Source organism: Sceloporus occidentalis, unplaced genomic scaffold (genome assembly GCF_023333645.1).
Source record: "Sceloporus occidentalis isolate IW3139 unplaced genomic scaffold, rSceOcc1.0.p SCAF_2, whole genome shotgun sequence".
In the NCBI taxonomy this organism is placed as follows: Eukaryota; Metazoa; Chordata; class Lepidosauria; order Squamata; family Phrynosomatidae; genus Sceloporus; species Sceloporus occidentalis.
This window is the reverse complement of record NW_028316982.1, coordinates 56307961-56325102: the sequence shown is the minus strand read 5'-3', so window position 1 is coordinate 56325102 and position 17142 is coordinate 56307961. Positions and strand designations below refer to the sequence as shown.

The 17142-nt window shown below is 37.4% G+C and overlaps 1 protein-coding gene across 2 annotated transcripts in view; it reads left to right on the top strand.

Moving 5' to 3' along the window:
* WDR33 (WD repeat domain 33) overlaps nt 1–17142 on the top strand; it is an 83027-nt gene that overhangs the window by 20925 nt on the left and 44960 nt on the right. For both annotated transcript variants that reach the window (XM_089509547.1, XM_089509546.1), the window contains exon 7: nt 1535–1632. In XM_089509547.1, coding sequence (XP_089365673.1) covers nt 1535–1632 — 98 coding nt within the window. The remainder of the gene's footprint in view (nt 1–1534; nt 1633–17142) is intronic.

Here is a 17142-nt window from a genome sequence, read left to right as displayed (position 1 = left end):
ATGTTTTCTACTGGTGTTGGTTTCTCTTATATATGGTAACAATGTGTATCAGTTATTCTTTTATTAATGCTCTTTGTATAAGATGACAATTTCATTCTAAATAAAGAATTCAGTCTTTATTAATATAAATGAATAAAATATAATCCAGAAATAAAGCAGCTGCATAGTTCTCACAACATTAAAAAGCTAAATACAGTGAAGAACTGCTTGGCTTCGTAAGGCCAAAATGTCCAGTAGCATGAAGGACCCACACAGATTTCCACATCCAGATGTCATGTTTGATGTTGAATGAATGGGTTCTTCAAGTTTGGAATCTAAAGCTGACAAGGCAACCTCAGGACATCTTGCTGTTTCAGTGTCAATGCTCCAGTTGTACATATGTATACTTAATATGAAAAGTGAAGTGATTTTTCCTTCCTGAGATGGTATACGAAGAATGGTTAGAGTCTAAGCAAGGGGTATAAATAAAGAAAATCTGTTACTAAAATGTGCCTGAAGAGGAGCAGAAGCAAACTAAACCTGCAGCAGTATTCCCTCTGGTCTACTGCTGTCCACTGAAGAAGATTCACTACCACAGAAGCACTTTTCCTTGAATTTGACATTTTCCCTCTTGATTCAGGATTTCCTGACAGGTTTAACAAGAAACGATTTTATATAAGCATACACTAATGTAGCTGTGAAATGGATTTCTCCAACCAAGTTCTTGAAAAATACAAAGTTCCAAGTTTTTAAGGGCACTTCTGTTTAAAAGCTGAACAGATACTTCTTTGTTCTTCACTACATCAGAAAAGAAGTAGCTGCACATTAATAGCTATTGATGGTCCAGCCACAGCATAATTTTCCTCCATAACCAAATGCTACACTTACTATTTTATAGTAAGCTTCCCAAATCCATACGCTGTTGCCATGATTCTAGTAGGACAGACTTTTTCTCAAGACCCCTTTTCAGTAATGCTGAAACAAATATTATAGGCAATATTTGTTCAGTTTTTTTAAAAAAAATAAGCATATACTTCAGCTGTCCTCTGCACTGTGTAATGATTTTGGTTTTGGTTTATTTTTAAGTATTTGTAGTTTGCCTCTTATCATAAGATGTCTTGTGGATGAAGAAGTCATTCATTCTTGTATATATATTAACTGTTCCAGGATTATTATTTTTTCTCTTCATGCTTCTTTCAAAAGCATAAAAGCCTTGCTTTTTGTCAGTTTCACAATCTATACAAATATTGCAGAGAAATTACAGATCCATTCTGTCATAGGTGGAACAGGACAACGTGCATGTTCTGCAATAGTGGTCAATTTCCATTTGGGAAACAATGCAGAAATATTTTGCACCATGGAAATACATAACAAAACTCAGTTATACAAATGGACTCAATAATGTCAGCAGGATGAAGTAACTTTCCAGGCACTAATTTCAGAGGCCTTCATCAGTATATATTAACACTTGAACTAAATTTTGCCCTGTCTGAGAAGTTTAGATGATCTGTTAAATGCTGACTTCTTTCCCCTGCTGTGTGTCTTCATGTAACAGTTTCTCACCCACGGATAATAAATTTGCTACATGCTCTGATGACGGCACTGTTAGAATCTGGGACTTTCTACGTTGTCATGAGGAGAGAATTCTTCGAGGTATGTTACAAAAAAAGTACTAATTGGGATATGTCAAAAGGGGAAAACTCTTTGTAGTTGCCCACGTTGGAACTATACAAACTTCTCTCCACTTTGGCACCACTTCCCTAGTAGGGAAGCAGTTGCTTGATACAACTTTCAAGCAGTTGTATCACAAGGATCTGCTAGTTTCTACTGTTTGTGACCTATTTAAATTGCTTTTAATATTTGAATTAGGTGTATTATGATTGTTCCCTAATCTTAGCATTGTCAAAGCATCTGTCTCAGAAGGGAATTTGAAAGCTCTGACTTATATTCTCTTTCCACTAGACAGTGGATTTAATATGTTATACAAAAACACTGGTTCAAGGTGAAAGGGGTTATTTCTCCTCAAACAATAACTTGTTGATGCAATCCATTTTCATTTGCTTGCCTTTTGAATATATCAGATATCACTATGTAGTGTAAAGTACTTCTCAGCAAGTGAATATCACATAAACGCAACATTCTTGGAATCACTTGACTTTGTGCAGTCATTACACCATTTTAGAAATTATTTCCTATTTCCTACTAATAACACAAAATAAAATACATATTTTCCCTTGAAATAAAGCTGTTAGATAGTACTTTTATAATTAACAAGAATATGAAAAATATCATTGGGCAAAAAAGATGAAGGGCTGTACTTTCATTTTCATTATGTGGTATATTAACATTTATTCATCTTCTTAGGAAATGTAACTTAAACAGTATTCCTAGTTTAGTCTGGTAGATTGATATTGTCAGTACAGATAAATAAGTAGCAGCAAACATTTGTAGACTATTACACTTCAGCATTTAAACTTACTACACTTCAGCTTCCCCATTTTGTTTTGGATTTGAGTCTTGGTAAATCACCTAATGGCTTAGCTGTGAAGAATGATGCTGAATAGAAACTGTTCTTGAACTTCCAAAAAGTGCTCCGATTAGCACTTTTGAAAATGAGAGTCATTTCCAAGAAACATTTCCTGAAAATTATGTCCACAGTGCCCCCTCCTCACCAGTGTCTGTTTTGTAATTATCAACTCATTTTGTTTAAAACACATGCACACACTTTGGACATTGAGTTTGATTTCTCCTTTTTTATAGGCAATAAAAGTACTATCTTCTGAACCAATGGACATATTTCTGCCAAATGTATTTCCTTGCATTCCCACCAAACACTTTAATGCTTAGCAACTCATGTAGTATACACACATAAGCTTACATTGATGTGTGTCCTTATGATAAGAAAACTTGATTATGTGTTTCAAACATCTTCCATCATCTTGCCCCACTGAAAGACTGCATAGTTCTGTTTACAAAGGTGTTAAAAGTGAGTTTTCCCTTCTTGTCAATAATGGCCTAGAACAGTGGGATGTTCTGTCTGTCTAGTGGACAAGTAGGATAATTTGCAGATAAGCAACTGTGCTTTTCACAAACTCTAGATTAGCATTTTTATTCGTACAATCAGCTTTCCATATCCACAGATTTAAACATACATGGCTTGAAAATATTTTTAAAATATATAAATTCCCAAAAGCAAACCTTGATTTTGTCATTTTATATAAGGGACTTCATTTTACTATGCCATTGTATTCAGTGGGACTTGAGCATCCACCAATGTTGATATCTGCATGGGGTCCTGGAACCAACCCCAGCAGAAACCAAGGGCCCACTGTAAGTCAGATGTTTACTCAGAAGTAAATCTTACTCATTTCAGTAGAATTTATTCCTCTTTAAGTGTACACAGAATTGTAGCTTTAGTGTAGAAGATAGTTCAACAGCCATACATCTTACAAACTGCTCAACTCTCATTCTTTCCTGTAACATGACAGACTGATAGTGTTCTGTGACAAGCCCATTCTCCAATTATTTTCACTGATGTTTTAACACTGAAATTCACTATGTTGGCTAGAATATAATGTGCAGAATCCCCTAATGCACAGGGGCTTTTTTGTTGTTGTTAAAATATAGGCATTTTATTAAAATATTTTGTTATAATATATTGCTTTAGGTTCCTCCATGTAAAAATCCTTTCAAACCAACAAATAACATGTGTTTTGGTTCATTGCCAGACTTCTTAGAAGCCATGAGATGTCAACAATATTCATTCTGATACCTCAGGTGTTATAGATTTCACAATTTCACCTAATATTTCCTTTGTGAGATTTCCATTATCTGGTTCAGTTGCACTTCATGAATTGTAGTCCAGTGCTAAGTAATAAAGCTATTAGGGGAAAAAATATAGAAATGGATAAGAGAAGGCATAGAGATAAAGGTGATGTTGAATAACTGAAAGCTGTTCATGTCTTTGCATGGGATAAGACAGAAAGGCTATATTATATTAAGGATAATCTATGTTTTTGAAATTGGTGGCCTAGATTAGGATTATGGTGTCTCTGGCATTGTTTGCCTTTGACAAGTTTTCTTTTTCCAAATTATTTTTTTCAAATTATCTTATTGAAAGTTCCTTTAAAAGTTTATCATCTTATTGTCTTGCCTGTATGCAAGCTGTTTATCCTTTAAAAAGGAGTTTTCTCCTTTCCAGAATTACATATTTTTAATCTATTTGATCCTAAACTATTTGAAATGCCAGTTTTCAAGAAATAATAGCATTACAAAAACAGAAACAGCATTTAACTAGATTGCACAAACAACTGTGCTGCTTATACAAGTAGATGTAGCTTTGTAGCAATATAGCCTCTAGAGAACTATACATGCTTGGAGTCACCTAAACTTTCTGGTTACTGATACACTTATTACATAAAGATTAAAGCTGCTCCTGTTGCCAGCAACACATACATATCCCACTTTGTTTTGCTCATATCCTTCACGTTTCATTAGGCCGATTCTGTAAACAATTCATTAGGGTGATTCTTATGAAGACATAAGACTGTTATCTTGAAACCTATAACATATAACCTTCTTTGAAAGATACAATGTCTACTTGCCAATAATAATAATAATTTATATATCCCCCCTCTCCCTACGGATTGAGGCGGGATTGCAATGTAGTAAAATACATAGTAAAATACAAAGTCATAATAAAAGTTTACAATAACCCCAAACCCTCCTGCCATTAAAAATAATAGAAATTCAACAGTTAAAAACAGCATCAATAACATAATATAAATTAATCAGAATAGAATGGACTGTTATGGACCTTTAAAGACGGATGGGACTTTCTTTGAGGGGGGTCAGCCTGGGAAGGCCCGCCGGAAGAGATCCGTCTTATCCTATTTGAAGGTGTCTAAGGTGGTAATAAGACGGATCTCCTCCGGCAGGTCATTCCACAATTTCAGAGCGGCAAAATAGAACGTCCTCTGGGAGGTTACAGCTAATCTGGTCTTCAGTGGCTGAGGTAGATTCTTCCCAGAGGATCTGAGAATGTGGGGTGGATTGTGTGGGGAGAGGCGTTCCCACAAGTAGCCTGGACCCAAGCCATGTAGGGCTTTAAAGGTAATAACCAACACGTACTGCGCCCGGAAGCTGATTGGCAGCCAGTGAAGAGCTTTTAGAACAGGTGTTATATGGTCAAGCCTGGACTTGCCAGCGACCAATATGGCTGCCATATTTTGAACTAATTGAAACTTCCGAACTTGGCACAAGGGTAGCCCCATGTGGAGCATGTTGCAGAAATTGAGATGAGAAGTTACCAGCGCATGTACCACTACTTCTAGGTCCCCTTGATCCAGGTAGGATCGCAGCTGGCATATCAACCGAAGTTGATAACAACCTGTGGGAGTGCTGTAGATCTCATTGTACATTTCTGCTAACCAGTGATGACCCCAAAGAGGTCAAAAGTACTTTCCAGAATGTTCTACAGTGTGTAGTTGTTTCTTGGGAGATGTTTATGTGGTGTGGTGTGGATCATGAATTAAGCATGTTAAAGGGATATGGAGTGGCATTCCTATTAATGGTGCATACTCTGTGGGTTTACCCAGAGAGATAGAAAAAAAATGGATCCAGGTCTGTCACCTGTTTCTTACAGGTTCCTTCTGTCTTTAGCAGATAGGAATTCTGAGGCATAATAAGAATACTGTATGGCCTTTTTTGCTCCCAGAACTAACTGAAATGCTATCTAGAATAATTTCGAGGAGCTGAAAACCCTGGAAATATCAGGGTTGCATTCACCTGGGGTATGAAACATATTTTATGTACCTGCTGTGCTCACAAAGTCAGTTGAATTTTGCATGACTTATTAGGTCCATTCATTTGAATTAGAGGCCAGAAGAGCTTAGGTGTGTTCTTGCTCGTTTTTCTGTCTAGCTGTTGCCTTCTAGAGCAGAGACTGAATGGCCCGGCTCCAGTCATCATGTAATACTTCATAAACTGTGTGTCAGCATCAAGAACAAGCATTCTTTACTTCAACCCTAATCCCCATTCCACCCTTTCACATGCTGGCTTTGGCATAGGGACACTTGGCTTACATGAAGCTAGAGTTTCTGCCTATGTTCAGGAAATTGTTATTTGTTAGTTCAAATAAAATAAAGTCAGGGAAACAGTAAATCTATAATAATCAGTATTAAATAATGGTTTAAATATTATTTGTCAGTAAAAGAGACAAAAACAACTATACATTTATCAACATAAATCCACAACAGGTTTTTTTTTGTAAGTTTGAGCAGTTGTACATTTATAGCCATTGCTCTGAAACATCTATCCATAGGTTTTCTGTGTAAATGGACTTTATCTCATACCTCTATTGACACAGAATACATTAACACATCAGTAGTCTAAAACAATAAATTACATGTATACTCATGAGCACTGCCTTGCTCTTATGTGACAAAAAACTTCCCTTAATGATAAAATTTGTACAGATCATTCTCTGAAGATGCCAGCCACAGATGCTGGCGAAACGTCAGGAAGAAACTCTGCTAGAACATGGCCATATAGTCCGAAAAACCTACAAAAAACTATGGATGCCAGCCATGAAAGCCTTCGACATTTATAAACTTCATCTTTTGAGAGCGGAAGCCTTGATATGGTGAAAGCCCCTTCATTCTGCCAGAACAGGAATAAATCATATTCAGAAGAATAAATTTATTCTTCTGAATATGATTTATTCCATCCAATTAACCTTTGAGGCAGAAAAAAAATGTATCAAAATTGGATTAATTTGGAACAGAACATCTGTATTTCAACCAACTAACTTGAAATTGTTTTTGACTGTTAATGTTTGTCAATGTATCATTTGTCAATTGGGTAGAATCATAGAATCGTAGAGTTGGAAGAGACCACTAGGGCCATCCAGTCCAACCCCCTGCCATGCAGGAAATCCAAATCAAAGCATCCCTGACAGATGGCCATCCAGACTCTGTTTAAAGACCTCCAAGAAAGGAGACTCTATCACCCTCCGAGGGAGTGCATTCCACTGTCGAACAGCCCTTACTGTCAGGAAGTTCCTCCTAATGTTCAGGTGGAATCTCTTTTCCTGTAGCTTACATCCATTGTTCCGGGTCCTGTTTTCGGGAGCAGCAGAAAACAAGCTTGCTCCCTCTTCAACATGACATCCTTTCAAATATTTAAACAGGGCTATCATATCACCTCTTAACCTTCTTTTCTCCAGGCTAAACATCCCCAGCTCCCTAAGTCGTTCCTCATAGGGCATGGTTTCCAGACCCTTCACCATTTTTGTCGCCCTCCTTTGGACACACTCCAGTTTCTCAATGTCCTTTCTGAATTGTGGTGCCCAGAACTGGACACAGTATTCTAGGTGGGGCCTGACCAAAGCAGAATACAGTGGCACTATTTCTTCTCTTGATCTAGACACTATACTTTTATTGATGCAGCCTAAAATTGCATTGGCCTTTTTAGCTGCCGCATCACACTGTTCACTCATGTTCAACTTGTGGTCTACTTGGACTCCTAGATCCCTTTCACACGTAGTTTCATTCAGCCAGGTGTCACCCATCCTATATCTGTGCATTTTATTTTTCCGCCCTAAGTGCAATACCTTACATTTCTCTGTGTTGAATTTCATTTTGTTAGCTTTGGCCCAGCTTTCTAGTCTATTCAGGTCATTTTGAATCTTGATCCTGTCCTCTGGGGTATAGCTATTCCTCCTAATTTGGTGTCATCTGCAAATTGGATAAGTATGCTCCCAATTCTGTCATCCAGGTCATTGATAAAGATGTTGAATAGCACTGGGCCCAGGACAGAGCCCTGTGGGACCCCACTGGTCACTTCTCTCCAGGATGAAAAGGAGCCATTGTTGAGCACCCTTTGGGTTCGGCCGGTCAACCATTTACAAATCCATATAACAGTTACCTTGTCTAGTACACATTTTACATTATATGAGACTTTACATCAGGCAACCTATGGCTATGTTTCAGATCAGTAGTTATAAACATGTAAGCTGCTCTAACTTACGCTAAATTATTTTGGATTTATGTTGATAAAAATGTAGTGTTTATCTCTTTTACTGATAAATTCTATTCAGACCATTATTTTATATTGCATATTATACAATTAATGTTTCTCTGACTTTGTATTGTTAGTTAACACTTTTTGAATCAGGTTTTGTTCCTTTCGATGGAGGTTAACAAACCAGAAAAACATGCCAAGGTAGGAATGATGCAGCAGGAATTCCCAATGATTTCAGCACTTCAACTAGGAGTAACTAATGACTAAAAAAATACAATGCCACGCTGTCCTCTTCCCAAGTTTGGACTTCACGCTTAGCATTCATATGTCATAGCCTTGATTCTCCAGTATAATCTAACAGTGATTAATCTTTTGCAGTTGATTCAATTGAATTATGTTTAGACATACCTCAGGAGATTATCACATTGTATTGAAAGCAACATATCCCCGAAAGGATACAGTTGCGGTTAATTTTAAAACTGGGTGTTATCGCATGCAGCTCCTGCCGGGCAAGTGCAACCCACTTGCTTGTCCTGCGGCTTTTCAAAAATGGCAAGTTCCTGTTTTTAAAAAGCCTCTGGATAGGCATGGCTGGACTCCAGGTTGCATACATGTTGCACTCGCTGGCCACGGCTGCATGCAATAACTCCAAGTTTTAAAATTAAATGCAACTGTATCCCATTGGGAATAAATCTATTTAAATACAATGTGATAATGTCCTCAATCCTAGTAACATATGAATGATAGTAGTTCAGAATCTACAGTGGTTTCTGTTTCCCTTCATGAACTGTTCCAAAGTGCTGCTTTTAACTTCTAAAACTCAATTATAAACCTTTATGTTTTAGGGATTACTTCCTTCCATGTATGTGTACAACTGTGGCCATTGGATCAGTAGACCTAACCTCTTGAAAGTGGACAGTGGGCAATAGGTATATGGGAAGGGCAGGTCCTCATGTTACAAAAATGAAAGATATGCAAATAACAGATGAAAAGTAAAATTGATCATTCTGCCCACTGCAAAGATAATCATTAAAGTAAAAATAGGATATGCAAAGCCTCAGCAGTGCACCTTGGAATCACAGTAGGAGTTCCTCTTTCCTGCATGCTTCTGGAAGAAAAAACAACAACATTGGGAGCTTTTATTTAGGTTTAGCTTTCCTAATTCTGCATTTGGATAGTTGTTAATGGTCCTGAGCATAGAGAATAGTTTGTTAGAAGTCTTAACAGTTCCCAAGCTTCTGGACATTTCAAAGAACTGATAAAAACAAGTATAATTCTTTTCCTGTAATTTCATAATAACAAGCTGTTCCAGAAACTAGAGCCATTAATACAATAATAATAGTTTGATGCAGAAGGGTACTTTCATTTTATGTATCATATAATATTACATTAAACATCAGTAAGTCTGAGTGAAGCAATATCAGATGCAGATAACAGTCTAACATGTTTTCTAGATAACTGTTAATTGACTCATATTGATAGAAGACAATTTCAAATGGCAATTAACTTGGCTGATACAAAACTCATGGTTAAAATTAAATTTGCATGTGGCATTATTTGATCAAGATATTTGAAAATATCATTCTAAGGATAAAAAAAAACTTAAAACTGATTTAAACAAATTTATTTAACCTACTTGTAACTGTAAGTAAACCTTTCAATATCTGTGAAGCATAGAGACAGAATATCAGTATACTGTTAGACATTACCAGAATATAATCTCGTCAGTATATAGTTTTCAAAGGCATTCATACTACTTGTACTGCATCCAAAGAAGTGGATCAAGAAAAGCTCATACTAAAATAAAAATCAGTCTTAAAGGTGCTGTCATTTTTGTCCCCCCTCCCTTTCATCCTTTTTATGCTTCAATGTATAGGTGAAGTTATTCTAAACGTAACGTCTATCTTACCAGAATCATGAATGTGACCATCAATGCTAACATACTAGAATCAAGCACAGAAGAAATTATTAGACCTTTTATTTGTTTCTCAGTCTTTATATTGTTGTGTACCTTCCAGTCATTTCTGATTTAAGGTGATTCTAAGGCAAGCATGAGCAAGTTTTGTTCAGAAGGAGTTTGCCATTGCTTTCCTCTGAGGCTGAGAAAAGGTCACTCAGTATGTTTCCATGCCCAAGTAGGGATTTAAGCTCTGGTCTCCCAGAGTCCTAGTCCAGCACTCAAACCACTATATGATGGTGGCTCTCTACTTCTATCCATAAACAGCCCTCATTATCCACAGATTCAAGCATCCATGGCTTGAAAATATTAAAATATATATATAAATTCTGAAAAGTAAATCTTGATTTTGCCATTTTATATAAGGGAAACCATATCATTACCCATTGTATTTAATGAGGTTTGAACATCCATTGATTTTGATATCCATGGGGTGTCCTGGAACCAAACCCCAGTGGATACCAAGGACCCACTGTATGTATCCTATTCGTGATGCACTTTCTGTCTCCTTCATGGGATGATTCTGTTTTAGAACACATACTTGCCAGAGTATTTTAGTTATGCATGAAGAGTCAAGCTGCCTATTACTTGTTTGTCTGCACATTCTGATTAGCCCTTGTGTGAGATTCAATATCACCTTGGGATGTTATTGCTCAGGGTATCCCTTGAAGTTGTGAATAATAATAATAATAATAATAATAATAATAATAATTTATATGCTGCCCAATCACTGGGAATCTGGGCGGCTTACAACAGAGGGGATAATAGACGGTTCCCTGCCCTTAGGCTTACAATCTAAAAGACACGACACAAAAGGAGAAGGGAATGGTGAGGGGGGAGGGATCAGGTCCAGCATTCTTCTCTCCCTCTGAGGCCTGGACCAAGGCAGATGGACCGGAGGGAGGGCTCTTCTTCTTCAGCCTAGCTCTGATGGAGCTGGGCCAGACTAATTCCTCACAGGCCAAAAGATGACAGTTAATTCATAATTAATTAATTAATTAATTAATTCATAATGAATAATTCCTGTCAGGTTTAATTCTGTGAGATAGTGCCAAAGTTATTTCATCACATCTGGGAAATGCAATCTGGATATTAGGACTTGGTGATAAATTCTCACAGCTGCTTGTTGGGGTGACCACATAGAGGAAAAATGCCATAGTGTTAGTTGACCTATTATGCTCTAAGTCATAAAGCTTTCTTCATTTAAATTAAGTGCCTTGATCTGTTGGCTCACATCCTGGCCATACTTAAATAGAAAGAGAGCACAAACACCGTTAGAGATTAACCAAATGTTGTGTTTCCATATTATCTCATTCAGAGATTTCATATACAGTGAACAGGAATGAGGACAGAATTGAATCCCACAAGGACCATCCTGTACACTTGCCTATTACAGTTGGGCTGAGAATGAGCAGAATGCATGTATTCCTTATTCTCCTATTGCCATTTCTATTAGATATCTTCTCTAAACAAAATAATACGCTTGAACTGCATTGGTTTGTATTTCCGTAAATACATATCCATGGGAATTGGCTGCTGTTTGTCAAGACAAGCAGTCTTTACCCTTGTCCACACCACTCCATAGAACTAGAAACAGAACTAAACTTTACAATTTTATTTATTCCAAGTATTATCATGTTACAATTTTAACTTAAAATGTGGCAGTCATGAAAAACTGCAAATCAGAACACAATCTAGTTGAACAACATATATGGTTTATTGGTTTATTTACTGCATACTGCACATTTAAGTTAGTGGTTTTTAAATTCTATCTGGCTGTCAGGCATAAGTCTTGAATAGTTGAGCATTTCCTGAAGATAGTGCTGAAGGATGGCAACTCAAACCCTTCGCCATAGACTTTTGGGGTTCTGCAAAATTCTGTTCTTTCACACATGATGCTACCATCTATATGATACAGGGAGATGGGGGCTACCTTGGAAGGCTATCTGCCAGTGATAACACTTGCTCAATTCCATTTAATTTTTTCAAGATAATGTTTCCAAAGATGTTGTAGAAGTCTCAAAATGGTGTCTAAGGGTGTATCCACACTGCAGAAATAAAGCAGTTTGACACAACTTTAACTGCCATCATTTCATGCTCTGGAATTCTGGGAATTTATAGTCTTATGTTTATCCCTCCCTGTCAGAACTCTCTGGTGCTCCATCAAACTACAGATCCAAGAATTCCTTAGCATTGGGCCATGGAAATTAAAGTGGTGTCATACTGCTTTATTTTTGCAGTGTGGCAACAGCCTGAAAGAATGCTGATTTAGATGTGAAGTAATTAGAAGTACTGTGCTTACAGCTCGGGCTGTCTTAGCCCAGTTTTTTTTGGTGTCCCAGTAATGTCTTTTCCTGGAAAAGAGATATCTGACTATAGTTCCATATGGTTTAGGTCCAAAATACACTACAGAAATAATCCAGTTTGAGACCACTTTAACTGCCCTGGCTCAGTGTGAGGGAATTCTGGGAACTGTAGACTTGAGAGATGTTTAGCCTTCTCTGTCAGAGAGCTCTGGTTCCACAATAAACTATAATTCCCAGGATTCCCCAGCACTGAGCCAGGGCAGTCAAAGTGGTCTCAAACTGCATTGTGTTTTAGACCTTTGTTACATCGTGATTAAGTTACTGTAACAGACCTTATATAGGACTGCAGTAGAAAGTGTTGGAAAAGTACAATTTGGGTCCTTTGTTTCTAGGCCTACTTTAAGGCTCTAGCCATTGGCCATCATGCCCCGACTGGTTTAAAGCCAGAATATTTGATGGACAGCCTTATGTAAGGTGCTCTGAAGATGCCAGCCCTAGATGCTGGTGAAACATCAGGAATAAACTCTTATAGAACACAACCACATAGCCTAAAAATCCACAAAAAACTAACTGTATGCAAATCTGCTCATTAGTGGCACTCATAATCAGATTTCCAAGAGAGGCAGGTGGTGTCACAAGATGCATTTTTTTAAAGTGAAAACATCCCAATGGTTTGTTTCTCACAAGCGAAGTTCAGTTAGCCCTGCCTGAAGAAAGCCAATATACTTTTTAATTAAGCTTTTAATGGTTTTTAAAGCTTTTTTTAAAGAAAGTGTTTTTATTTCCCTTAATTTTGATTGTATTAAAATGTATTTTGGCAGTTATAAACTGATATGAGAACCTTTTGAGAACAGAAAGGAGGTCAATACATTTTAAAATAAATATAAATGAATATAGATAATTACTATTTTCCTTTTGAGTTTCCAGTTTGCTGATAAAATTTCAGATTTTTCTATATGCAGTATTACAGTATATTAATGCAAACTACTTAAAATTATATGAATGAAAGGTTGTTTATTAGAATGTGTTGTTTTTTCTTCAGTGGTAATTGTGTTGACCACAAACTGAAAAAATCAGTTTAGAGATCATTAATTTTAAAAACAACTGTGTTCGTTTAGACTTGGATATGAATAAACAGTAATTTAGAAAAAGTCTAGAACCCTCATTTTAAATAATGTCCACAAGTTTCACACTGTGCTGACAGGAAACAAAAGATTTCTCATGTGTTTTTTGTAAGTGCTTATTAGGGGAAACATGATTCCCCTGATTAATTAATCATCTCAAGTGGTTCCCAGACTTTGATCCTCCAGATGTTTTGAACTTCAACTCCTGTAATTCCTGACTATTGGCCAAGTTGACCGGGACTTCTGAGATATGAAGTCCATAACAATTGACAGACCAAAAATTGGGAATCACAGATTTATTTATGTGTGGGAGAAGTGTGACCCATGGGCCACCTGCATCTTTTGGGATTACCTGTTTCCATAGCTCCCCGCAGTCATCAGACACTACCAAAAAAATATGTTTTTTTTTAAATTCTGTGTGGCTTATTTTGGTTTGCCCCTTAAAATTTTCCATAACCACCTAGAGATATAGCAGCTTTGTTCCCCTAACCCCTACAAAGCCCCCAAACACACACAAAAAGAAATAAAAATGGCAGAACATTGGCCAAATATTGTGCCATATCAGGCATGCCAAAACATGTTGGGTGGGTACAGGGCAGAAAAAAATGTGCTTGCCCTTTGCACAGTTGCCCACCCTCGATCCAAATATTACAGCACTTACTTAAACCTAGCTCTCCAGAGTCACAGTCCACAATTTTATGGTCACCTTCCAGCAAATGTTGACCATAGAGTTGTGCTGAAGGAGCTAGAGATTCCCAAAGAAGTGTTCCATTACATCATGCTGGTTCCTGTTTTCTCCTATAACTACTGCATTTTAGGTGTTCACACAACATAAGGAGGTTTATTCCCCTTTTTTTACAATACATATTATTGTTTCATTTAGTTTGGTCAGAAGTAAATAATAGGCAGAATAAGCCCTTCATTACTCATAAGAATGGAAATATTCTGTGATAAAATAGGAAAAAAATGATCAAAGAGTTATACTGTAGTGCAGTAAAGAATTTTTTTATTTATTTGGTGGTTGCCTCTTATGCTGTCACTAGTTGAATAGCACAGTTCCACAGAGAAGCTGAGTAGCAGTAGGATTGCCCTTAGGAACACAGGAAACCTTCTTATATCAAATCAGACTGCCTGTCTACTTTGGTGTTGGCTATTCAGAATGGCAGTGATTATGTAGAGTTTCAGATAGTTGTCATTCCATCCTTATCTGGTCATTGTAACTAGAAATGCCAAGGACAGAATCTGGGACCTATGCAGACAAAAGGTGTGCCTATGCAGTTTGCTATGGTCCTTCCCTGTTTTCTGCTGCCATTGTCTAACTGCTGTGATGTCAAAACATGCCAGTCCCTCCATGTTTACTTCAACGAAATCAGAAAATCAGGAGCATCACTTCACAAGAACTCAGTTACATCTTTTATTGGAATATTTTCTTGTAACTCCACAGAATAGAGCTTTTGCTTTTACTACTGATCATACAAATGTATTTCAGACAAATATACTTGGGAACCCAAGTAGCACAGTGGTTAAATGCCAGTACTGCAGGCACAAGGTTAATTTTGTGACAGCAAGGTTGAGTTCGATTCCAGATACTCCAAGGTCGACTCAGCCTTCCAACAGTTTCAAGAGTGCTGAGTGTCATTGATAAGTGGTATAGAAATGTACATGCTATTGATATTTTCTATACTATATCTCACACACAACTTCATCTCAGTTTAGTTCCACACCAAATGCTGTGGATTTTCATATATTGGAACAGGTAGTCTTCAAACGTCCACAATAAATCTATGCTGCCTGAGTAAGTCTGCAAGACATATATGTGCCACATGTAGTCCCAAATCCCCTGCTCTCATCTGTCACATTTGGAATTTTAATGAAAGAATTTCCAATAGACCTCCAAATTCCAAACAAGTTACCAGTCACGCATACAGTAGATCACATTACATTTTTATTTTTTCCAGTGCAAGAAACAAGTGGGTTAATACATGAATGGGTCACTGTTTGATGGGGTATGTGTGTGTATATATTTTCAGTAGATACGGGAAGATTATCATAAATCCAGAATGGTCAGAAAGCTTTATGATTGTGAAGTTATTCCTTTTCTGACCAAGACAGGCTGTAGACTTTTGCTGCTCTTAATCATGTTGTCAAGAATATTCCTCATTGGACATAGTTCTGATAACATTTTAGCCACAGGTCAGATTGATGGTCTTGAATCTAGAAACAAAACCCAGAAACAGCTCCAAGATGTGGTAAGCTTAGAAACAAACAAATAAAAGTTTTAAAAAATCAAATCTAATGAGCAAAGTGGATCATTTGTATCTGCCTTCTAGTTTCTCCATGCCTTTGGTTGGGCTAACAAACTGAAATTTGGGAGGAAGACTAATTTAAAATTTGCTTGGGATTTCTGTATTTCATCATCCTTTTGAATGGTTTTGAACACCTTACAAATCATTCTCTATTCATGGTAGCTTCTGCTCTTGTCATTGTTCCAATTAATCTTCTTGATGTCTGATGACTAAAGTTAGACACAATTACTGAGATCCTGCATTAAGAGATACAGCTATAACATAGCTAAATTTCCTAGTGTTTTTCTCTCTGATTCTGCTTCTGTGGGAGGGGTGGCTTATGAGGTGGATTTGGGGGCACTTTGGTCATTACAATGATGCAACAGCCTTAAAAGTGAATGAATGTGATTATGATGTTGTAAGTCAGGCTTATGCTATCATGATTACAGAATAGAATGCTGGGCAAGATTTGAAATACATCAGTATTAGTGTATAGCATTGACATGCTGTGGGATACTATGTGCTGGGCCTAGATAAAGACATTTTTGAATCCTCGTTATGGGACAAAGCAGACGGGCAGGAAAGAGCAGCTAGAAACCACTCTGAGCCCGATCACCCCAGGGTAGCAGCAAACACATGTCGTGCCCCTGAGGGTGCCTCTTCCCGCAGCCCCAAATAGGAACGGAAAAAATCTGCTCCTTCAGGGGCTGGTTTTGGGCTGTCTTAATTGGCTCCAGGGCAGCTTCAAGGTGCAGTGGCATGTAAACGACACATGCCCCCGGAGCGGCTGGAAGTTGCCCCTGTCTGCCTGCCTCTTTCTGGCCAAAGAAAACATTGTCCTCTGATGAGCAATGGTGATCTTGCTGTGACAAAACTGACAAGTTGCCAGGCAACACTAAATACTCTTGACCCTCCATATCCATGGATTCTGCATCCACAGATTCAGCCATGCACAGCTTGAAAATATTTTTTTCTTAAATCCAGAAAGCAAGCCTTGATTTTGCCATTTTATACAAAGGACACAATTTTACTAACCATTGTATGCAGCCAGCCCTCCGTATCCACAGATTCTGCATCAGCGGATGGAGCCATCCATGGCTTGAAAATACATATTTTTAAAAAACCCAAAAAGCAAACCTTGCTTTTATCATTTTATATCAGGGATATGTATCATTTTACTGTCACCATTGTTTATGAAGGGACTTCAGCATCCATGCATTTTAATATCCATGGAGAATCCTAGAACCAAACACCAGTGGATTCCACAGGCCAACTGTATATTTTATTCCCCATGTCACTGAACTTCACTTTGTACAGTTGAGTTTTGTTTAAATTGTATTGCTCTTCTTTTTGTGTCATAAATTTCTAATCTTTAAAACATCTTAAAAGAAAGTATGACTGAGCTTAATTTCAACAGCAGGCTTCATTACCTTCATCACATTTCTTCTCCTCCTGATCATACTGAAGAA